The 24,565-nt window shown below is 36.3% G+C and overlaps 2 protein-coding genes across 8 annotated transcripts in view; one reads left to right on the top strand and one right to left on the bottom strand.

The window, feature by feature from the left end:
- Nin (blastoderm-specific gene 25D) overlaps positions 1-24,565 on the top strand; it is a 535,259-nt gene that overhangs the window by 323,232 nt on the left and 187,462 nt on the right. The gene's annotated exons all lie outside the window — the stretch shown is intronic.
- Positions 23,056-24,565, bottom strand: part of LOC150077034 (XK-related protein 4-like) — a 122,925-nt gene continuing 121,415 nt past the window's right edge. The window contains exon 4 of one of the 2 annotated variants that reach the window (XM_090386153.1): positions 23,056-23,769. In XM_090386153.1, coding sequence (XP_090242279.1) covers positions 23,162-23,769 — 608 coding nt within the window. In that variant the 3' untranslated portion in view covers positions 23,056-23,161. The remainder of the gene's footprint in view (positions 23,770-24,565) is intronic. The other variant, XM_090386154.1, reaches the window with a different exon arrangement.

Below are 24,565 nucleotides of genomic sequence, written 5' to 3'. Positions count from 1 at the left end.
ATAACTAATAAGAAGATTAAAAATCAAATCAAATTATCTCTTAATGGACACAGATTAAGAAAGTCAACTCATACACCGACCTAGGAGTGACGTGGGACGAGGGCCTTACCTTCCAAACGCACTTTCAGAACAGGAGAACAAAAACTCTTGCTGCCATATAGGCTATAAGACAGGAAATAACTGGGATTCGAAACCAGCAGCTAGTGACCCAATATATCCAAAGATGTATCGTTCCTGTATCCTTATATGCTTCGACAATTTGGTCCTCTGCTCCAAATACTTATATTAGGAAATTTCTCAGCCTGGAATACTGGTTGCTCCGGTACTTGAACACAGCTCCGTGGATTCAGATGATCACAATACATAACATCTGCACTCTAGCACAACTTCTGACTGGGAGTTTAGATGCCCCTCAAATTGAAAATCTTGTAGTAAGGCCCCGCCCTGGAGCGCGCTTCCACAACCCTCATAGTCTCCGAAGCGCTCTCAATAACACGGACGGATTAAGGCGGATGTTTCCTGCCAATACTCTGGAGCTGTTTAGAGACCTCAAAATAGACCCGGACAGGTACTGCCATGAGAAAACTTACAGGAAGCACATTGCAGCGGATCTGTATACGAAACTACAAATATGATGAAGAACGTAATTCAAGAAAGACTTCAAGTGCCCTCGAACTCATAAAAATCTTAAATGAACGATTTATAGTGTTTCGAAAAGACTCTTATAGGACTAAGGGTATTCCTTTTTGTTCAGAGAATAACAATCAGGATCAGTTGATTGTAAATGACGATGTTATTTTTTTTATGTATTTATAATGTTTTGTAATTTTTCTATGAATGCATGATTTCTGTATGTATGTAATTTTTACTCTATATGTATTTGCTGATATTTTATCCTATGTTACATTCTAATAAGTTTAGTTGGATGTATGTATGAGCCACCCTCCTAGATAATTTCTGTACAGGAGTGTTTGTTGAATAAACTGATAATAATAACCATTGAAAACTCGTTTAGATTTATGTGGTGTTCCGAAGTATAAACAGAATATTTATGTTTGTATCTCTAAACTCAATGATTTGGCTGACCTCTAGTGTATTTACTTGTCATTCATTTTTCTATATCTTACTCCAAGTGGAAGACATCGCCTACATGATCGATGTTAAGTTCCGTCTTTAGTTTTCTCTGTCTATCACACTGTACCAGCTTCATTCCTAGTCCGATAGCCACTTCAGGATTTAATCTTAGCGAGCGAGGCCAAGGTTTATTTTTCAAATCTAGATGTGATAACCGAAATGATGTCTCACAACCCATTTTCATGTTTAGTCTGTTGTAATCCCTTAATCCTTGGCTTCGGGTGTATATTTGAAAATCCCGTTTGCAAACGACAGTAAAACCTCCTAAGCTTCTTATCCTGCTCAGAATACTCTCTTTCAACAGTGAGCCAAAATCTATCAGAGATTTATTTTCACCTATCTGTTTTAGTATATCACCGTCTGACAGTTTTGCTTCCCTTTACTGAAGAAAAAGAATTTGTGATCCTTGAATGAAAACACTTTGCTTTCCGACTGACCGGTGAAGTTGTTTTAGAAATGTTTGGAATTATGGTGTATGTGTGTTGTTTATGGTATGTTGTATATTTTAATAAAATGTTTAAGGATGCAGGTCAGTCATCCAGTTTGCCATTTAACTACACAGAATTCTTTTACGCCGGAAAAGCTAGACGATTGAGTCATGCTTATTCGAAATTTCTTACAGATAGGCTTATCCAATTCGCTTGAAAGTGTAGCTTCTGCGAACTTCAAAATAATCAGTTTTCTAAGACCTCTTGAAGTCCCTTTATGAGCTCAAAAACTTTCTTTCGTCTGTACTGTAAGCCATGAGGGCTCAATCCAATCACAGTATATCACAATCCTGGGTTGTGATAAAATCGATTTATTCCGACGGAGGTGGCAGGAACTTCTAAAGCGTTTTTCAAGTGGTAGCAGTCTAGGATGCAGGTAGAGAGTTTTTGTTCTCTCAGCAACTCCGGTTTTCTTACCACAAATTCTTCCGACAATCATGAAATAAACACCATTTAAGATATGTAGAGACCTACTTCACGGTCTTAGTTATTTCGAGCCTTATTCGAAATAACAATAACCATTCTCCCATTTGTTCCTCTAGTTTATAAAGAAACTTAACGTTCACTGATTTTTCTTGGAAATATTTGCGTGCATTCACCTCCATTTTCAATACCGGTGTTATTTTTAACGGGAAATGCAGTCCAAACAGTGTCTGGGTCTTTGTTACTAATTGGCGCATAGTTGCTGTTAGGCGCTGCTTTTATTCCATTACACAAACTGGTATCGCTGGTTCAGTGGATGTTATTTTGAATCAGAAATTCAAAGAACTTTAATATTTCGGTAGAAACGAATGACTTCGAAATTTCAAAATATATCTTGAAGAGTTCATTAGATGAGTATCCTCGACTTCATTGCGAAGTATGATTGCTAAGAAGACATTATTTCTCTTGATCTGTTTTCGATTCGCTCGCCATATCCCTCAGTCTTCCAGCATCCTCACCATGCGTCATTAGAACAGATAGGATTAGTTTTCAGACAAAAGTATGTCATTTCTTATATTTGGAATGAATGCAGTGTGAAACTTTGACACAAAGCCAATAGCGTTTGTTATGACACTGAGGCAGATTTTGTCACAGAACACTTTTATTAGTTGTTCCCCCGACTAACGCTCAGGATTTTTTATTTATTTTGTTCACAGTTACTCGTGTTTAGTTTCAAAGTCGTGCTGCATGATGAGCACTCGCGAACGCACATAAGAAGGGGATTTGAGAGTTATGTGCGTTCTCTCATCATGCCTTGCACAGCAAATGCACACAAACATGCCATAATTTATTTCCTAAGGAATGAAAATATTTCATATAACTTCGTATAACGTTCCCTGTATTGTCGGAAATCGGTTTCCTCTTAATATCAATGCTCTTTGTCCATTTAAAATAGTATCTTGCGTTTAATGTATATCTTCTGCAAAGTGAGATATTCTAAACATGGACACTGAAAATCAAGAACTAAGTTGAAGCTGTTGAGAAAAATCGAATGGTTAAAATCCATGGGTTTGTAGTACACCATCACCGACGTTTTGAGTGATGGCGAAACATCAGCATTGTGACTTGTTGGCTACTTCTGGCCCTTCGTGTAGTACTGTGGCTGGAAACACATCTTCCCCATACCCGGTAAATAAGGCCTGTTTCGAATCCCGTAAAGGATGCGATGAATTTTTATGGGCTCCCCCCCCCCCCCCACAACGTGGATCTAGTTTTTCGTCTAGCAAACAGGCAAATCGACCACAGAACGCACTCAATTTACAGACAGCGTGCAGACGACCATAGCTTGCTTTGGCGCTTGACACTCACATTTATTCACATTCTCTGTTTGTGATTAAAATCGATTCGAGAAGCGTGACTGGTTTATCAGTAGTGAAATGCATTCAGATCAAATCTTTTCAGCATCAAATGAGTGCTCAAATTTGCTTTACTGGATTACAGTCTGTTTCTTCACATCATTGATAGGTCTCGATAGGTGGATCTGCTTTTTAATACTTGTATTGACATACTAAAGTAAACAAATAGGCAAAATGGCAGTTTTTTTTTTTTTTTTCTTCGCCACACAGATTATTTTAGTCACGCCTTTGATGGTTTGCCTTTGTAGAAATTTCATTCATCTTTGTAAGTCTTTCAGGTTTTTGATGGCTATCTGTGCTTATTCCAAGGACACAACTGCTAACCGAATGGCTATCTGTATACAGGATTCATCAATATTCTTTTGTATTTTTCTCCTTTGGTTCTAGTTCAATTACTAGTATTGGGCTGGAATAGGGATTTCTCTGAATATGTCTAGACAGTTACGAAATACATTTATCTTCCATGTTCATCATCTCCAATAAAATACATTTTTCTGACCCACAAAAAAAAAGAAAAAAAATGGAATATTTAGTACACGTTTACTTTATACTTGTAAATATCTTTTATTTTTTTTCTTTGACTGCTCCACTTCTTCGGGATACGTTTTCGTGTGATTTATTAGAAAGGTGTCATCTAATGTTCAATTTTTTTCTTGTTGCCATTCCCAGTTCACTTTTCTTAATCGATTCATACAATGGAAATAATAGCTCCTCGTTATTAACATATATGCGGAATTACCCTAATCAAAGGGTATAAAGATGCTAACGAAAATCGTTCCATGCGATGAAGTGACAAATATCAATAATAGGATCAGTGCAAATCTCAGCGACCTAGCTACCTGAAATGTTTCTCTATCAACCCACAGAAATCAGCCAGATCATTTTTTTATCTGAACACAGAACTTAATTACTGTTGGTGGATCCCAGATACAAAATATGTCCATTCACACAGCCTTAGGCATAGTTCTTCCATATCAAGTTAAAATTTCACCGTTACATAAATGCTTCACCGTTTATGCCGAGGAATACTAGTTGATAAACACTTTCCCCCTGCACAACAGAAATGGCAGAATAAAAAATAAAATGGTTCTCTGTTATAATCGGACACGGCCACTAGATAAGAGTTTCCAATATCATTCACAGTATTGGCCTCTGTGTATTGTTCCACCGTACATCTAAGATCTACTCCAATGTTCAATACTCATTAAAACAGGCTGGCCTTGTCAGACCATTTCCTGATCAATTAGATACTCAAGAGTCCAAGAACTGGATGCTGACTTGATATTATAATTGAGTGAACAGACGGTTTACAACTGGCTTCAGTACTTCCTGCTGTGAATTATGTTGTGACTTCCTGTCACTACAGGAGTTCAGTTCATTTTTAAGATATGTGTTATTTTATTTTTCTTTCTTTTATATATTAGCTTTCCACATGTATTCTTGCCCTCGTGGATAGGCAGTTGGTAGGATCGCCGTCCACCTCGTACTGGGTGTTCGAGTCCCGTCGATGACGGGAGGAATTTTCACAACGTGGCTGAGTTAGTCGGTCTCAGGCGAGAATAGTATGGTTTTTCGTCCAACAAACAGAAAATCGACCTCAGAACACTCGCTAATTACAGACAATATACATGGAGCAATATGGCCTTAGTCACTGATGCTCTTAAAAAAACCCTACATGTACTCTTGCGCATGAAATAGTCACTTACTTGTAAATCCCAGATAGTGTAATGGAAATAAAGGTTCTTTATTTAAGGGCTGGCTTTCTTTTAGATGTGATTGGGGTTTGAATTTCATCAAATCCGGATACATTTTTATGGAGTTTTGCGCAATGTGGCCCAGTTAATCGGTCTCGGACAAAAACTTGAATTTTATCAAATCCAATTTGAAACTTGGATTTTATCCAGTTTTAGAGGCTAGCCACTTTAGGTGCAACGTTGACATCTAATAGCCTTAGTTGCTTTAGTTCAGAAACAATAAAAGAAGAAGAAAAAATCTGCTTTTGCCGTGCTTCCACAGGTGTATTATTCATATCCTACACACAAAGTAACCCAGTTGGTAGCAAATTATCCATAAAATGTAAGATGACATGAGGACGACATCTCCTCGCAATATAATAAAACTGTGACCGAAACGATTAATTTTCTTTCTACGATCGTTATGATGTGTGACTAAAAATGACACTTGTAATCAATGATAAACCGTTTCGCAAACCCTGGTTACGCGTTTTTATCATCGATTACAAATGAAATTTTTAATCTCACGGTAATGGCCTCGTTCGGAAACAATCTTTCCTTTTATTATAACTGTAATGCAGCCTGCGGTCGCCTTGCATTTATGGGCAGTTCCTATGAAGAGGCTTAATTATACATATCTTCAAGTAATATCCGTTTGCTGTGGGCTTTTAAGTGAAGTGTGTGGTTTTTAAGTGAAATTCAGTGGAAAAGTTATGTGAGAATGGAGGGAGCTCAATTATATCCTTAACAATCGTTAATGGGCAATGAAATGTGTTTTAACTTATGTTACTGCATCATTAGCAAATTCTAACATCGTAAAAGAACTTTTTTCAGGATGCTTCCTTTCAGTGGGTGTATTATTGTGAATGTGATATAGCACAGTCTTGAACTTAATTTTGAAATTCAAGAAATTTTATTGTTTATACTCGATATGTAGACTTTTCCCTCCAAAGTTATCGCACATCATCACTTAAATAATCATATGGTTGCAAAAAAAAAAAAAAAAAAAACACAATGATAATAATAATAAGAAGAAGAGTACAAAACTGTAACTTGCTACCAGTGGCTGGATATCATGATATGTAAATAGAGGGAATTTGAAAACTGGTGCATATCTGAGTGCCCGCTTTATTGGGTACGCCTACCCAATAGCGAGTAAGTCCCCCTTTTGCTCTCAGAACAGTCTGAGTTCGTTTGGCATGTACTCAGTTGCATCCCACAGTTCTTGTAAATCCAATCGTTGCACATCTCCTTTTCGAAGACTTCGTTCCAGGAGGCTAAACTTACTCTCATTTTCCTGTAACCAAATCTGTCGTGGCCTTGTCACGTGGCGCATTATCCAGTTAGAGGAACCTATTGACATGTGAATACCCTGTAGCTATGAAGGGATGTGCCTGGTTGGAAACAATTCAAAAATAAGCTTTGTTGCTCTACAGGTATCATGGAGGCCCAGTGTGCATTACGAAAACACACCCACATCGTTACGCGCCTCCGTGCGTAGCACAGTTGCTGTAATCACCGTCCTCCCCACACTGGGGGGAAAAGACTTAAGTTCGAATCGAGGAATTTTTAATGGCCTTTTTCATAACGTGGCTGAGTTAGTCGGTCTTAGGCGAGGTAGCGTGGTGTTTCCCCTCCCAGAAACTCGTTTTTTTTTTTGCATAACAAACAGAAAATTGACTACAGAGCACACCACAATATACAGACATGTTATATACGACGCAGTATGGCTTAAGTTGCTAACGCGCCTGAAGCCCTACGACGACCAACATCAACACACAGCCAACAAGCTCCCCAGGAACCAACGGAACACTGAAATATTGGTATTCTATTCATTACTTTTTCTTTCTGAAGTGATGCTCAATATCCGACTAATATGGATTTCTGTAAGGGGGAGAGGAACTAAGGTGAATATATGCTGAAAATTTGGTATTAATCTGAGTTTTTCCTTGCATCCTGACCGTACGAAAGATATTTCCATTTATATATGGAAAACTCAAAATTTTATTTAAAAAAAATTCTAGAATTTATATTTATCTAATTTTAGTGAAAGTTGGGCTGGTTCGATAAATCTTTCTAAAAGATCCAAATGTAAAATTTCATGAAACTGCGACCACTGGAAGCCGTGGTGTTGCTTGAGGACAGATGGACGTATATGATAAGGAAAACAGATGCTTTAGACACATGCAAACACACCTAAAACTAATTCGCATGGTTTTTGAAATCCTCTGTGGTTTTCTTCAAATGTTATCGGTTTTAATTTCTTGATATTAATAACCAAACTATATTTCTTGCATGGTTGACATATTCTGTAGTAACTTCTACAAATCAACATTCAGCAGTTGAATAGTAACTTAATTTACTCCTTTCATTTCTATTATGCTTTTAATTTTAATCCTTTTTTAATAGTAATCTAGATCCAGTAATCAAAGAACTGCACACGGTGTTCAATTCTGTGTTTTTATCAACTTTCCGATTATTCTTTGCTTACAGCTTCCATCCCACTTTTACATTTCTTACTTCAAATTAATTCATTACTGATTCGTTCGTTAGTAATTCATTGCTAAAATCTTTCTTTGTGTACATGGCTTTCACTTTAATTCCCTACATACCTAGGCGGAGTACTGATTGTAGTATTCTCAAGTGTTTTTTAATTGCATTATATTGCTTTTCTTCAAAATTAAAAAAATATATATAACATTCGATTTATTCTCAGGAGGTTTGTGCATACGTAAGGTAAACATTTAATAAGTTTCCCGAGAGAGAGAGAGAGAGAGAGAGAGAGAGAGAGAGACTGTAATTATAAAATGTAGCAGTGGAGAGATTTTTGATTGTTTTGGCATCGCCAGATTCATAAATTCTATCTGTTCTGCAAATACTCTGCGTTATATAGTTTGTCTTTTGATGAAACTTTGGGCCTTTGATTCGTTTCAATGTGGACTGCTCGCCATATTCTCAAATTGATGTGATTACTTTTACTGGCTTTGCTGCAAGGAAATAGAGAATTCCTATAAACAGGTCGTGATTAATCTCACCCTGATATTTCTAGTGTCCACCTGTTACCTTTTGCGTGTAATGCCAATCTGTAACCCTATCAATTTTGCTCATTCAGTGAATAAACAATCACAATTTCTGGTTTGTTAATGAAGTACTACGACACTACCAGGCCTTGAAGGCATTTCGGTGAATGTTAGTATTGTATACACTATCCTGCGAGACACGCTTGCAGCTGGTGCTATAAAAGTCTCTAACAACATTGATGCCTCCTTGTTAAACCTACACTAGTGCCACTCACTAAATTATCCTTCAGCTCTGATGCGCTGCTGCACACTTCCCAAATCAATTGAAAAGGCTCTTAGAAAATATTCTGCCTCATTTAGCAGTTTCATGAGCGTTTTAGTGTTATATCTACTTTAAATAGGACTTGTAAATAGGGCGACATGGTCTTTATACTGCAGTACTCGTTTATTTTAAGGCTGTCATTAACACAACCTACCCGGAGAAGTTTGTCACGAATTTATTTCTAAATTTCCTTTAGTTTCACGCAATTCATGGAAAAGCTAGAACATCACTGAAAAAAATCTAATACAAACAGGGTTCAGTTCATTCATTTTAGAATAACCGAAAATTCGGTTATTCTAAAATTTTTTTCAAAACTTTTTCACTTTTATTTCCCCCCCCCCCCCTCATAGACAAAACTTTCATATAAACATATAAAAAAATGTTTTTGCTTATATAAACATTATGAATGAAATGTATACTTTTGTTTCATCTGTATGTTTTTTTTTTACCATTATATAAATCACCACAAATAGAACTTTATATAATAATCTGTGTTGTTTTATACAAAAGTGGCACGGATAATCAACCTAGCCTGCTTGGCTTTTTGCATTTCACGTCCATATCAAACTTTGCTTTTTTTTAATACACCTTTTAAATTTTTAATTGTATACTTTCTTGATTTGATTTTCCATAGCAGGGTTTTCTCTGTACAGTTCGATCAACTGTATAAATTCTTTGAACATTTTAATAAATTTAAAAAAAGTAAAAATTATTTAATTCTTATTATAACTAAAAATAACTAAAATTTAATAATTTAATTAAATAACTAAAAATAATTTAATTAAATTCTTTGGAGATTTTGAGAGCAATGTGGAAAACTAAGATAAAACATGTTCAGCTGTACATTGTTTTCCTAACTATCCAGGTTTTCACTTTTTGACAGATAAAGAAACAATTTCACCATTAGATACTAATTTGAATCATATAGAAATTGAAAATAAAAGGAGACATTAGCTTGGTGTATATATACCAAGTTAACCAACTGCCAATAGTGTTTAATACCCTTCAGATTATTGCTAGATTGGCCAATCAGTGTTCTTGATGAAAATTACAAAAGAATTTCCTCAATATTTCTTCATAGGGTGACTTTTGTGCTTCCTCAATATGTGATTTCCTCAATATGACTTCATAGGGTGACTCTCCACGATTAAAATGATTTAAAAACGCATAAAAACTTATTTAATATTATTAAAATGATTAAATGTGTTCAGCACTCTCAGAACATGAATGATCCGACCCCAGACTCATCAAAACCTCCATGAATCCATGAGTGACTGAAAACATTATGTCAATACTTAAAACTAGACGTTGATAAAATATATCATAATTATTGTTATTTGTTTTTTTTAGGAGCATTAGCAACTAAGGCCATATTGCTCCGGGGATATGCTGTGGTCACTCCCTGACCTTTCCGCATCTGGTGGTCACGGGCTCGAACCCCAGTCTAATCAAGAAGCGTGTTCTACGCACTGCTGCTCCTGGCTACGGAGGCGCCATATCATAAAATAAAATCTACTAAATAAAACTGCGACGATGACAACAAATTACGAAACTTTCCTTCCGAGCAAGGGGACCAAGCTTTTCTACTTCCGTCGTGTTCACAGGTCGGAATACTAATGCGCGATGTGTGCGTTCCCCACGATATTTATGAGAGATTACTCGTTAATACGCATGCGTTTTTGTAAAAGCCCGTGAATCCGAAGTAAGAAATGGACGTCGTATGTTAATCGAGTTATTTTGTATTCTCATTTCTAAGGCTTCCCCAATTAGTAATTTTGTATAATTGTGTTGTATGTTTAAAACCTTAGCTTCATTGAACAGGAAAGTGCGATCTCATTTATGGCATGGAAAGACATTTCTGACTCTGTGGCTCGTAATACTCTAACCGACGCAGCATATTGTCTAAGACGTGTGTTCAAAAGACACCTTGTCGATCCCACATAAGAGGAATCACAATCTCCGCACGAGATACTTTCTCATGCGTTTCTATGGGAGAAGAGGGAAGGACGGACCGATTTTTAGTATGGAGTGAAGTTTTTGTGTTGGTTTCGCTATTACTTTGAATTCTGTATCTTTGAGGATATTAAGTTGCCTGTACCATTTTTCAATGTATGGAATTGTAATAAAATGTTTTTTGTTAATTGTGTTATATACTGTCCACTCTGTCTTTAGCCTGTAGTCTAATACTGTTAATGTTTGTAAGAGGATATTCCATGTTTAAAAATCCGTTCATTAGTTCTTCGATTTCTATATCTAACGCAGTCTGTGTTGTAGTGTATTTATAAGCTTTGGTTTCTCCGTAGTGAGAACGTTCAGCTTTTAATTAATGACTCTTGTAATTTATTGGAATGTCTTGTTTGTATTTCTATCACTGCAACTTCCTTCCTTAACTCTATAGATGATTAATTCAAAAATACCCAATCGTTAAAGTGGAAATATCTTTTAATTTTATCACGAAGTCGTTGTACTCTGTGGCTTTCGACTATGATCCCGGGGCATAGGATCATTCATGTTCTGAGAGTGTTGAACACATATAATAATTTTAATAATATTAAAGAAGTTTTTATGCGTTTTTAAATCATTTTGATTGTGGAGAGTTAAGCGTAGAAGTTACCCTATGAAGAAATATTGAGGTAACTCTTATAATTTTCAAATATGAATAAAACATAGTATATATTTAGCCATGTTGCTCTTAGATTTATAGAGTTTTTGATGAAAATACAAAATCTTGCGGCGTAAAAAGAAGACACATTCTTTCAAGAGGAACCCTGGAATCCTTATGGCAATAGATCCCTGGTGTAAGAATTTACATTACTCTCTTTTGAAAGAATAAGGCTCCTTGAATTTGTACCTTATTTTATTAGTTTTATTGGCACAATTTATTAAAACCATGCATACCAGTAATGATGATGTTAATAACGAACCTCAGTATAAAACAATCTACAGCGTAAGTTTATTATTAGTAATTTGAATCTGTGTAAATATCTTTCACTAAGAAATAATCACGCCATATTTATTTATTCTGTTCAAGTGTTCACGTGATGTCTGGTGCGCCTTTCTGTTCTCTACCACAGTTCAGAAACCTTGAGAGCTACCTCTAGACTTCACGGAGCACATAATTAACAAGAATCAAATTTTCTTCGTTAATATCGATATAAAATATGAAGACCACAATGGATTCACATGATCTCTTTCGAAGAAAGCGGAGTGAACATTCACATAAATGTCGCTTAAATAAAGTTGAATATTTATAAACTTATTTATTCGAAACGCTGCAGTTTAATTTATACAGCATAAAATTATTTTCATTACTTGAGCACGTTACTGGTATTTGTATTCCGATGATATACGACAGCTTAGGACATTATAAACGCTAATTGTGATTTATGTAGGTGCTGCTGTTTTTCTTTCGGAGAACGAATTATTAAAATACGAGCAATCCTGGAGAAAACCATAAAATTATATTTACTATTATATTAGGTGACCCGGATATAATATGGAGGGTTGATTTAGTCTTTTAATAACGATTTTGACACTCCTTTAAAACTACGAAATTCCGTACCGCCACCACCGGTTGTATTCTATTTGTTTTCCATGCTCATGGACTATCGCACGGCATCGAAATTTCCATTGAAGTAAAGCGCGCTGCAAAACTGCCTAGTCGATCTTGTACCATTCCTGCTGGCAGACTTTCCACAAACCTTCAACAGTTCTCGGGCGGCAGTTTCCGAGAGCTGTTTTCAAAAGTCCGAATGCGCAAAAATCCATGGGTGCGGCGCCAGGTGATTTAACAGATATATCTTCAAACGGGATCGAACGAATACCTGTCGCCTCTTCCATTCTCCGCAAAAAAAAGCGCGAGTGGAACGTGACGTGTAGCTGGACGCCTTATCCTGGTGCATCCAGATCTTTTCAGCGTCAGAACCGTACAATGTGGGTATTTCACGTTCAAACAACTGCTGTAGAACTTCAGTCTGGTAATACACTGAGTTGACTTTCACGCTTTTAGCGACTCTACGCAACCCAAATTTGCCATTATAACAAAAATCGGCCACAACCATAAAACCTCGGCCAAAACTTTTCTTGCAACGACTCGCCCATGTTGTTGGAAGGGCCTTGTCACCTTTAAGGACGGTAATAAATTTCCCGAATTTTGTTGCTGTCGGAGAGGTATACCCACGCTTCGTCCAATGTTGCTACGAATTTCCACCTTTCAGCTGCCAGGTATTTTTCGTAGAGTTTTCGAGCATTGATCCGCCGCTCTGCAATGTGCCTTGCTGCTCCTAGGTGGTGTACACGGGCCTTGTGCTTATTCTCCAGTTGCAAATTTTCGTTGATTATGCGACAAACGGTTGACTGGGAGGTTCCCACACGTTACGCTATAGCTCTTTGGGTTTCTGGATTTTCACCGACAACGAGCGACTGCACTTTTCGTACTACCTCCCTCGTTCGACTTGGAGCAGGTTGCAGTTTCTTCGGTGTTTTCAACCCACTTGAAGCAGCTTCGCAGAATTTTTCTTTTCCATTCAAAACCTTATGGATACAAAACTTCTATACACTAAAATTTTTCGACTTGCACTTGTCGATAAATTTACATTGCCGCTCTACGTCACAAGCAGGATTAATGTCAAAAAGGCTGAATCAACCTTCCGTAGTTGTAGGTTTTTCGTTCAGAAAAGAGTTTGTTATAAAATTTAGGTATTCATTACTAATGCACAGTAACTTGAGTATAATTTCTATTATGGTTTTTATGCTCCTAAATATTTTGTCATGTTTTTTAGTCTAAAATAATTCTTTGCATTACTGAGGTCTAAGAAAATTGCTTAATGGTGTATCTATTCCTTGAAATCTATTCATATTTTATTTTCCTGTTATAGGGAGATCTTTATTCATGAAATGTTTAATAATCTCATCAGTTTACCAAATTCTTCGGGGATTCTATTTATACTGTTTTAGAATTACAAATAGTAGGCATACTTCGTGGTTTAAAATAATATTGTCAATGCTTTAGTGATAAACAACTTCAGAGATTAAAATTAATATTTATATTACATTAACGGAATCTGCTGGAAAGATAATATTTTATTGAACACGAACTGAGAATAGGCGTAATAGCACTTGTGATCATCTTACGCAATAAAAAAATAATAAAATTCCTTAACTTCAAATATATAAATTGCATTGATGATCGATTTATACATCAAAGTAATCAAAGTTCAACCAGTGTAGAATGTTTTAAACATTATTCTACATGTATTCTTATTTCAGCAGTAATGGATTCTGATAATTCAGTTGTAACTAATCCTATAAATAAAGCCAGCCTGTTTGTCAAAATTTTTAGTTTATATACAGTTTTCTATGGTTTGGTATTTTTCACATCACATCACATCCTAGGAATTATAGCCTGTGTACTATAATACATCTTCTAAAGCTTCTGATGTCATTGATAGTGCGATTTACGTTTGTTTTCCCGGGTTCAGATTTTATCAATGATGTTATTCAAGAAAAATGTTCTGTGTTGTTTTCCCAGTATTAGCTAAACTGCTGTCTTCGTATGGGCTGTTGAATTAATACTGGTAAATATCATTCCTATCTTTAAAAAAGAGTGATAAGGCCAGTTAACTGATGACAAACCAATTTGATGGCTAAAATCTTTAAAATTCTGATCATGACAAAATCTTCCTGCATTCCGTTTCTTTATCATTGAACGCTAACGACTTTATGTCCAAGCATTCGTTTTACATCTGCTGTTTTGTTACTCGTTACATGTCGTTTTGGATCTCAAATGGAGATTAGAATATATTTTGATATAGTCTTAGATATTGCACATACGACAGTGGCAACCATAATATGACCATATCTGAATTCGAGGATTTTGGAATTTTGCCATCTTGAATTGATTCTTGATGGACAGGAAAACTTCAGTAGATGTGAAAGGTTCCTCTTCATATATGTTTTGCACGGTTTGGCCCGTTTGGTCGGGTTTGCATGATTTTCTCTCTGGCACTGGTTTTTTTGTCCAACATGACAACAAGAGGCAAACCGATCCAAAAGAATACACGTGATCACAGACACAATGGAGGAGGAGATGGGGGATTCAAAGCAGATTTGTATTCACCCAGAAGTAGTTGTGATAGAAGATGACTTTTTTTTTTTTTTTTTTTTGTTTCATAACTTAATCTCTATACCAACCACACAAAATTTCGTTTCAACCTGACAATACTTTTTTTTTGATTTGCAGTGCTGTTGAAAAGTAGTGTCACAATGGATAAAGCGGAATACAGGTAATTGATTCGGTTCCTCTTTCCGCAAGGGAGAACACCCAAAACAATCCACGAAGATATGGTTGCTGTTTACGGAGAAGTGTTGTTGCACATTGGTATAAACAATTCAAAAGTGGAAGAACCTCAGCGCATAATGAAGAAATCCAGGACGCCTTCTGTAACAGAAGACAATGTTTACAAAAGTTGAGGCATTATTCCTGGGAGATCGCCGTATTACGATCAAAGAACTAGCTGCAGAGGTCCAAATTAGTGTAGGGTCTGTGGAAAACATCACACATCAACAACAATGAGTAAAAGGCCTGACGTAGCCCAGTGGTCAGGAGCGAGAGTGCATAGCACGCGTTCCTTGAGTGCACCGGGGTTCAAGCCCGTGACTACTAAATACGATAAATATTTGTATTGACGATTTATTGTAAACTCTACTGACTTGGTTGTCGTGCTGGAGTATAAACAGAAAATTTATTTATTTATTTAAAATGTCTGCTAGATGGGTTCTCAGACTTCTGATCCCTTACCAGAAGAAGGAAAGGGCACATGAAACGTTGTCGATCTGCCAGGAAAAACAAGAGTTTTTTTTTTTTTTTTTCATAGCTAGTCACCATGGATGAAACTTGGACGCATCACTGTGATCCAGAAACTAAACAAATTTCAAAACAATGGAAGCATGCAAATCAGCACTCCGAAAAAAGGCAAAGGTGATGCTGTCATTTTTTTTGAGATCAACATGGTGTAATACTGTACTGTGACGGCGAAGTATTATTCCAACCTCCTTATAGAAGCACATAAAGCACATTCCAACCTCCTTATAGAAGCACATTATTCTAACCTCCTTTTATAGAAGCACATAAAGCTATGTGCTTCTATAAAAGAAAAGACACGGTTAAAGCTGTCGAAAGGTGTACGCCTGCTCCACGATAATGCTCTTGCGCATTCCTCGGATGCTGCAAAGAGGTAAGCCCACGGATGTAGGTTTGAACTATTGCCGCATCCTGCTTTTACCTCCGACTTTGTCCCCTCGGATTTCTTCTTTCCTGCCCTGAATTCCCTTCTTCATGGAAAACACTTTGCTGCTAATGATTAGGTGATTTCTGCTGCCAATCCGTGGTGGTTTGAAGGCCAGTTAGAGAACTTCTACAAAACTGGCCTGCGGAAGTGTATTGAGAGATGAGAGATGTTAAAATGTGTTATTTTGTCTGATGACTATGTTGAAAGTCTAATACATGGTGTTTTCGACCTATCACAACTACTTCTGGGTGAATACAAATCTTTTTTGAACCGCCCTCTTATTGATGCCTCATGGCATTAGCTGTTTTGAGACCTAGCGCACGCACACACCTGACACCTTTAATGATGTGCACGTGAATTATTAATAAAAGTAATTTTAATCATTACTGTTACAATGAACATATTCTATTTCCTTTCTTTCTGTATAATATCACGATCTGAACTTGAATTTTTAGGCTTTATTAAGCATCTTAATAGTTATCCATTTATTAGCGAGTTCAGATTATCATAATCACCATATGACAATCTAAAGCTCGAATAAGATCGTAAGAATATTCTATTTCAGGACAAGCCCGAATGAATCCATTGTTCAACTGTCATGCAGGAAATGCACAGGTTTAATGATTTACAAATTAGTTTTAAAAAACTGATAATTAATTAAGGTTATTTACCAACTTGTTCTAATTATATTTAGATTCAGTATGCCTACAGCAATACATATATTTATTCAAGATGGTAAATGTGTACCGTTTGATTATAATCTGCCTCATTTCAGGACTTTCTGAAAGTAAAATTCCTGCTAAAGTAACAAATAATATGCACAATGATTTATTTTTGAAAGAAGACCTGTGTGATCAGGGGAAATGCAGCAAGTTATCAGATGTGACTCCCATGTTTAACTCCACAGTGCTGGTAATAGATGAATTTAGGTCATGTAGCTGCAGGGGATTAGTTCTGTCCTTAATAATTGGAAGGAGCAGCACTTGTCAGCCTTAATGCCCTTGCATGCAAACACAATAGACAGAGTCGCTGCTTGGTTGCAACAAATATTCTAAACCAGTGATTCTTTAACTTTCCGATGCCACGGATGATCTTTCAGTTGAACAGATTTTACGCGGATGACCAATATTCTATTCTACTTATTATTATTATATTTTTTTATTAAAATAACAGAAATAATCTCAGTTATTATGAAAATATTCTTAGTTTGGTTTCTGAGATGTTAATTGAAACATGTTTATTATTAAGATAAATAAAACTAGCCTTGAATTTACTTGAATTCATTTACTGATATTTTATCAGTGAACGGATTACCAGCAGTCCGCAGAACACAGGTTAAGCAACACTGTTCTAAATGGATATGTAGTCAAATTCTGGTTCATGCTGCCTACATTTAGTTCATTAGTCTAAATTTATCAAAAATTGACGTTCCTACTTTAAGGTGAGCACTCACGGTTAATACAGTGATTATAATCGCTCTCCTTCCACCATGCTGGAAAAGGCCTGAGTCTCGACAGAGATAATGCTTATTATTTTTTATTTTTTCTCATTGTAGTCGAGGTAATCTGTCTCCGATGAAGATTGCTTCCTCCCCGTCTTTCCCCCCTCCCCTTGAAACTGGTTTTTCATCTCTGGAAACAGACAAATCGATTACAAGATAATTTTTCATCGGTATATCATCGCATGATATACTGAAACCTCATGGCTTTAGTTGCTTCAGCTCAAATTCTTGAAAAAAAATATGTAGGTTAAGGCGGCCATAGAGGAAAATATACTATAATATTTATTTTAAACAGTATATCACAGTCCGCATTATTATGAAATTTGTAGCTGTTTATTTCCAACAATTTTTTATTAGCTTTAATATTTGTGACACCAGTTTTCATCAGTATTAAAAGTTGAGGTAGTCTCTGTTAATCGGGATTTCGCCTTTAATTTTTTCATCTATTCATTTGTGAATGTGCGTATTGGGAAAAGTATAATCTACATCAACGCAAATAAGTGTGAGAATTTCTTTACGTGCGTCTTCATTTGTCGAAAATTAGGAGAAGGACTTTAGTACATATCGAGTTGTTTATATAAATCTAGATTTTCGTGCAGAGACTATTCAATTTAAGGATATAGCATATCGCAGTGAAGCTGGAGATTTCTGATGCCTTCGTTATCACAATTCGTATAAGCACCGTTCTCCTCACACCGGGTGGAAAAGGCCCAGGTTTGGATTCCGTCAATGATGTGAGGAATATTTATGGGCTTTTTTCACAACGTGGCCGAGTTAGGCGGTCTCAGGCGAGGTTTGTTTCCCACTCCAGGACAACTCGAGTTTTTCGTCCAGCAGACAGGCAAATCGAAAAATTAGACACAATATATATATATATATATATATATATATATACTGTATATATATATATTATGTAGCAAATGGGCTAAGTCGCTGATGCACTTAAAAACGCCCTCGTATGTAGCACAGTTGCTAGGAGCGCCGTCCTCTCCACACCGGGTGGAAAAGACGTGATTTCGAATCCCGTCAATGACGAGGAATTTATATAGGCCTTTTCCACAACGTCGCTGAGTTAGTCGGCCTCAGGCGAGGGTAGCAGGGTTTTTCTCTCCCGGAGACTCGGGTTTTTCATCCAGCAGACAAAAAATCGATCACAGAACATGCGCAATTTACAGACAGTATACATGGAGCAATATAGATTTAGTTGCTGATGCTCCTAAAACCCTACTACAACAACCAAGCTAGTGACAAATGAAAAACTCAAGACAGAAGACAAACAGCAAGGATTTTTCCTTTGAATAACTTTAGGTTAGTAACAGGTTTTTTTTTTTTTTTTTTTTTTATTTGGGCAAAGCATCCACTTAAGGAAAGAGCTTGCGAAGGTTAGTTGTTTGGCTGATTTGATATTTTTTTTTTTTTTTTGGTGCAGCAGGATCTAGGACCATGATGGGCTATTCCATGATAAGAGCTCGTAAAGCACTGATTGCTTCGCTTTGAAACCACAAAAACAAGGCAACCAGTTCAGTGTGAGCCACCAAAAACTGAATAGAGAACGTTTCTTATTAAAACTGCAAGCTCGTGAACTGGTCTGAATAAAAGGGCGCATTTCGTGGAGAATGACCGAGGCACTAATTTCATGGGGCTTTGTGTTAATCATGCTTGTGAATTGCGCAATTATTTCATCCCATAAGCAGCCAAATTGTTGATTTCGCTGCTTACGGAATAAAAAAACTCAACTTTCGTGAGAGAAAACGCCGCTGTTCTCTAGTGAGAAAGAAAAGAATCGTTTTGTATTTAGTTTTCTAGTTAAATCTGGACTTTCTGCATATATTGTGGAAGAACGGTATTCGTAGCAACGTAGACTTAGTGTTACAGGTCATGTGGCACCCACCACCACCACCAAACTCCGCATCGTAACTTTACGATGTAATACAAACTCTGTAAAGGCAAGATATTGTGTGGTTTGTGCAGTACACACAGACAATCTGTATTCGCATCCACAGTGATAGCCGCGAGGGATCGGTTAAAAGGTCGACTATCTGCACATGTAATACATTGTCTTACTGTAATAACTTTCTCTTATTGCGCCACTAATACTTGTGCTTGTTATTTTTGTATATGGAGGAGATAAAAATTGGCGTTCACGTTGGATTGGAAAGAAGGCGCAGAAATAAAAACGAAATAGTCCATCTGATAGAACGACCATCTCTCACGTGGCGCATTGCTACTGTTAACTACAGATATCAGAAGCGGCTTACAGATGGCGATTGCTTACAGCGATACTTTGTGTAGAACTGTTAAGTTTTCTAATAAAGAATTTCCTTGAGCCGAACACATTATAGGCGTTTTTAATGGATTCTTTCAGCCTCAGCTTTGGACTTCTTGAAAAAAAAGACAGATTACACGAACCATTCTTTGCTGTTTTCAAATAAATATCACTTCCGACTTCTTAGAACCTTCGATGGCATCGTTCTTTCGAAATCTATTTCTGTTTTATATCAAGTATCTATTTTTTATATTCGCTTCCATTATTTCTACAAACCCATGGGAAATATTGCACGAATTCGAGATTCCGTAACTGCTTGTTCCATTATTGGCTATTGTTCGCCACCCAGAATTACTGCTGAAACTGTTCGCTTTATTGCCCACAACGAATTATTACAGTTCGACTATCATCTATTATTACTCTGCTTATATCATCTAGAAAACGGCACAAAACCTTTGTTCATTCTACAGGCGTCCAGGTAATGATCAAGCATGGGAATCGACTTTTATTGGAAAACCATGGTTAAAAAAAATAATAAAAATAAAAGATCTTTGTTGTCAGCCCTCACTTTTGATATTGCTGCCAGCGTCCATACACAAAGGTTACCTTAACATCGCAAAACTAATAAGAGTCGGGAGGCATTTGTGGCGAATGAGGTAGAGATACTATCTGCTAATGATCTGACAAGTCTTCTTTTTTTGTCTCAAATCGGATGGGTGACCTTTCGTGCATTGTGTTCTCCAACCGGTGCAATCTGTTGTAAGCTGTTTTCTCTTGATACACTGTCTAATGGTTCAGTAACTTTGCGCGCTTCATAAACCATCTTAAGAATCTGTACAGGTATTGCCTTCCCGAGACTTGCCTAGAAACTTTTATCCTTGTTTATACGGCGCTAATTGTAGCAGACTGTTCGTTCGGATTTTTTCTTCTTTGTATTGTGGATTTAAAAGGAATTTTATTATTTGTTTTCGTTTCGAATCTAAGAGATATTTCTTGAATTTTAGTGTATCTTAATTGCATATGGCAATACTGAATTTCTGTTGGTTTTATAAATACTATTTCTGTGAACTGAGCCTTATTATTTTTTTATCTAGACGATATTTCTAGACTTTCGGTAAACGAAGTTCAGAAATAACCAAAATTATATGTAGTATCTGTATATGGTGGATATTTGGTCAGTAATAGGATTTCTACTTGGCATAACTAGAAAGCATCAACTAGCTAAAAGAACATTACAGTATTCACTACGTAAGAGAAATAATATTTTAATGAAACAGTCGTTTCAAATATGATTACATATCTTCCTCAGGGCAACTGATGTTGCACTAAGAAACAAGTCGCTTCCAGTTCATCCGTCTAGGATTGGTTGGTAGCAAATTATATAAATAAATAATAGAAATTTTTATTAATTATCAGAGTATTCTATAACTATTATTACTTCATTACCCATTTAATTGCACAAGTGTCATCTGACGTGCGAAGCAGTTTACACCACTTACAAAGTAAATTTTATTTTAAAAATAGTAAGTGAATACACTAGATTAGACAAACTTGAATTAGTGGTGGTGGCTATGCAGTAATATAATTGTTCACCGTGCACCGATTATCCACCATCTGATCTTGGTAACACGCTTAACAATTCTTATTTGTGCACGAGTGCCTTTCTAATGTTAGGTTGTTGTTTTTTTTTTTTTTTTTGGACTGGTGTACTTCATACATGAAATCTTGCAATTAACTCAACCACTTTAATTTTTTTTCTTTTCAATTTGACCTCAATGCGTTTCCTTTTTATAAAATGTTAGCAGTTGAGTTATGTACTTTTATATTGTTTGTTTTTTAATTCAGAAACACATCCATGCCTTTCCCCTTAACAAACATTGTTTCCCAAAATATAACCAATGGATGGGAAGTCTTTCATACAGCCATTTAACTGATCTAGAGTTTTCATATTGATCCAGTTGACTTTTAAGGAAAAGGTCCTTTGTGTTTACAATGTTCGACATACAAACCAACAAGTAGTAATACATGAGCAGGCTTGACAAATTTGTTCAAGGTCTAGGTGCCACTGCAAAAAGTTAACCAGTTAAGCGTCATCAGGTGAAAATAGTGATGTTTGCTTTGCTTGTTTGCTTAAATTCATATAATACCAACTTCCCAAGTCATCCGATATCGATTACCTTCACGCTGTGATACTGTACTGCCCTTGATCATTAAACTCAGTAAAAATTAAAAGCTAGCTTTTCAATGATTAACTTTTATTTGTATGTTAAATTAATTATAAACGATATTTTAAATATTACCAGCTCACTGAAGTAACAAGAGATAACACGAATTGGCCCTTCGAATTTTTTCACAACCAATTAAAAAAGGAAAAAAATTGCTACGTCGAATAAAAAGACTAATACGAAATGCTCTCCAGATAACTTTAATTTTCGCACTGTCTTAATGAAAGCCTGATATATATATATATATATATATATATATATATATATATATATATATATATATATATATTTTAACCAATAAGATTATTCCGTAACACTATGCTATCGATAGTTTAGCTTCTGTATCAAGGGTCTGTCGTACAATACCTTTGTCGAAATCATGGGAACCCTTGCAAGATATTCGATTATATTACCATTCCATATCGATCGTAACACAAGAAATTGGCTGTTCAACCTCTCACTCGCAAGACTTTTGTAAAATACTTGTAAAAAATACTAGTAAAAGACTAGACTCCTGTTATTGTAACCTGTTTATCGAGTCCTCTTCATGAGTATGGAATATTTTTTCCTTCATTTTTAGGGATATGGACCTGCTTGCGTTAGAACGAATAGATTCTTTCCAGCGCAAACAGTACTGCAGTTTAAACTGCGGTACAAACCAGCCATAGAACACATTCAAGTTTCCGACACAATACACTGACTTCTCGTGGCAACCACTGTCGGTGGGAATCATTTGATATAGAAATATATGTGCTGGTTGAAGATAGTTTGAAGCACTTGTGAATGTTTTTTGTCAGAATACATAAAAATATTAAAGAAATGTAATAATTAAAGAAATACCGATTATTTCAATCTTTCTCATTTGAATAGCAAAATCTAAAGATTTAATTTGGCAAGAAGGCATCAGAACTTTATTTTTCGATCTTCAACTTGCTCCTGAAATTTTGCAGGAGACTTCTAAATCACCTCGATCACCTGTATCATGTATTTCTTTCTGCATCATGAATCACTTTTTGATTAATTCCATTTTGTTTTTTAAAAAGCATATTAGCTGTTAGTAACAATATAGTATTTGCACAGAAATTAATTTTCGATTTTTAAATTTGTATTTATGGATTTTAAGTGTATTGCAGATGTAACTCCCAGTGTACTGTAGTTTTTATTACATTTGCCAGTTTTGGATAGTTCACTGGCAGTCAAAGTTGTATTAACAACGAAACTTACCAAGACACCTGGAATGGGAACACGTCTTTAATAAATATTATATACACCTCTCAGTTTCTAGTGCATATCAAAACATGGCGTGATGGCTGTGGAAATAATCTACCTGTTCCTAGGTCGACATTCAGCAACACTTAGCTGCACGATTCACTAGTTGCAGCCTGCCGTTCGGGTGGAAGAAGCCGTAATAGATGAGCATGAACACCATCCCCGCAGTGAAACTGGCGAACACTCCCACTAAAGCGGGAAGATGGTACCAGAGTGTTGGATCGCTCTTGAGGAACCACAGTACAATCAGAGCTGAGTTCTCTGTGAATATGATGACATAGTAAGCGATATACTTATAGCGCGTTGGTTCGTCCTTGACGTTCAGAAAGCAGAAGAGATAGATGGCTCCTATGACCATGTTAAACAAGTACTCCTCACATTGACGAGGCTCTCCAGTTTCCGTGTCACAGAATCGAGTTTGCTGATGCATCACCCAGACGCTCATCACTCCCCAGTGACCAATACACAGTGGAAAGAGCCAGTAGTTATATTCAGAAGCGAATAGTGCTAAGGTGCAGGCCCTGGCTCCTATGGTACAGAACCGCCATAGAAACTGAAGAGCTGTTCCTGCCCGTGTCATGTTCTTCTTATCTGGAACGGACCTTCTGAGGGCTCGATGGTATGAAGCAAGGGACCAGGCCAATTCGAACAGTGATGTACCTACGGACGCCAGTTGCATGAGAACTGCAAAAGAAAATAAAATACTGTAGGAAAAATGTAATTTTCGAATGCAGCTGCAGTTGAAATTATTAATTTATAATCTCTATATAGAAAAATGATATTGTTGCATCATTGAAAACAGAAAATATAAATAAACTGTTGTCTTTTTTCACACGTGAAAGACTTACTTGAAAGATATATTTTATTGCAAATTAACTGTTTTGTTTCATGTGACTGTTCCATTAAAAAATAAAAATTACAAACCACAGAAGACAGATACTCTGGATTAAGTAGACAGTCTCTTTTGTCGGAGATATTGCATTCTTATCAGAGTTTCATAAACTCTGTTTTGAACTTTTGCTGCTTCTGAAGTTTCATAAACTTCAGAAACAACAAAAGTTATCTTCACTATAAAAACAAACGTAGTTATGTTTCAAAGAGTGTTGCATAAAAAAGAACAGTGAATATGCCACGAAACTAATGCAAATTAATGCTATAATAGAGTTATAATGGAAAGTTATAATTTTTCTGCCTGAATGACAAGATTGTCAATAATAATAAAATAATAAATAAAAATAAACAATAAAAAAAGAAAAAAGCAACCACGGAGACTCACACTCACCAAAAGAAGAGTATTAAATTCACAATACATGAAATCAAATAAATACATGGACCCATAATCACCACTCCCCTCTCTTTCTTTCATTTATGTGTTTCTTCTGTTCCTCGAATGCGCCCTCGTGGGTAGACAGTTGATAGGATCACTGTCTTCCCCACACCTGGTGGAAAAGACTCGAGTTCGAGTCCTGTCAATGGAGTG

This window comes from Mastigoproctus giganteus, chromosome 12, assembly GCF_048544385.1.
Source record: "Mastigoproctus giganteus isolate SK-2022 chromosome 12, ASM4854438v1, whole genome shotgun sequence".
Classification (NCBI taxonomy): Eukaryota; Metazoa; Arthropoda; class Arachnida; order Uropygi; family Thelyphonidae; genus Mastigoproctus; species Mastigoproctus giganteus.
The sequence above is the reverse complement of the archived record's forward strand: the minus strand, read 5'-3'. Positions and strand labels throughout refer to the sequence as shown.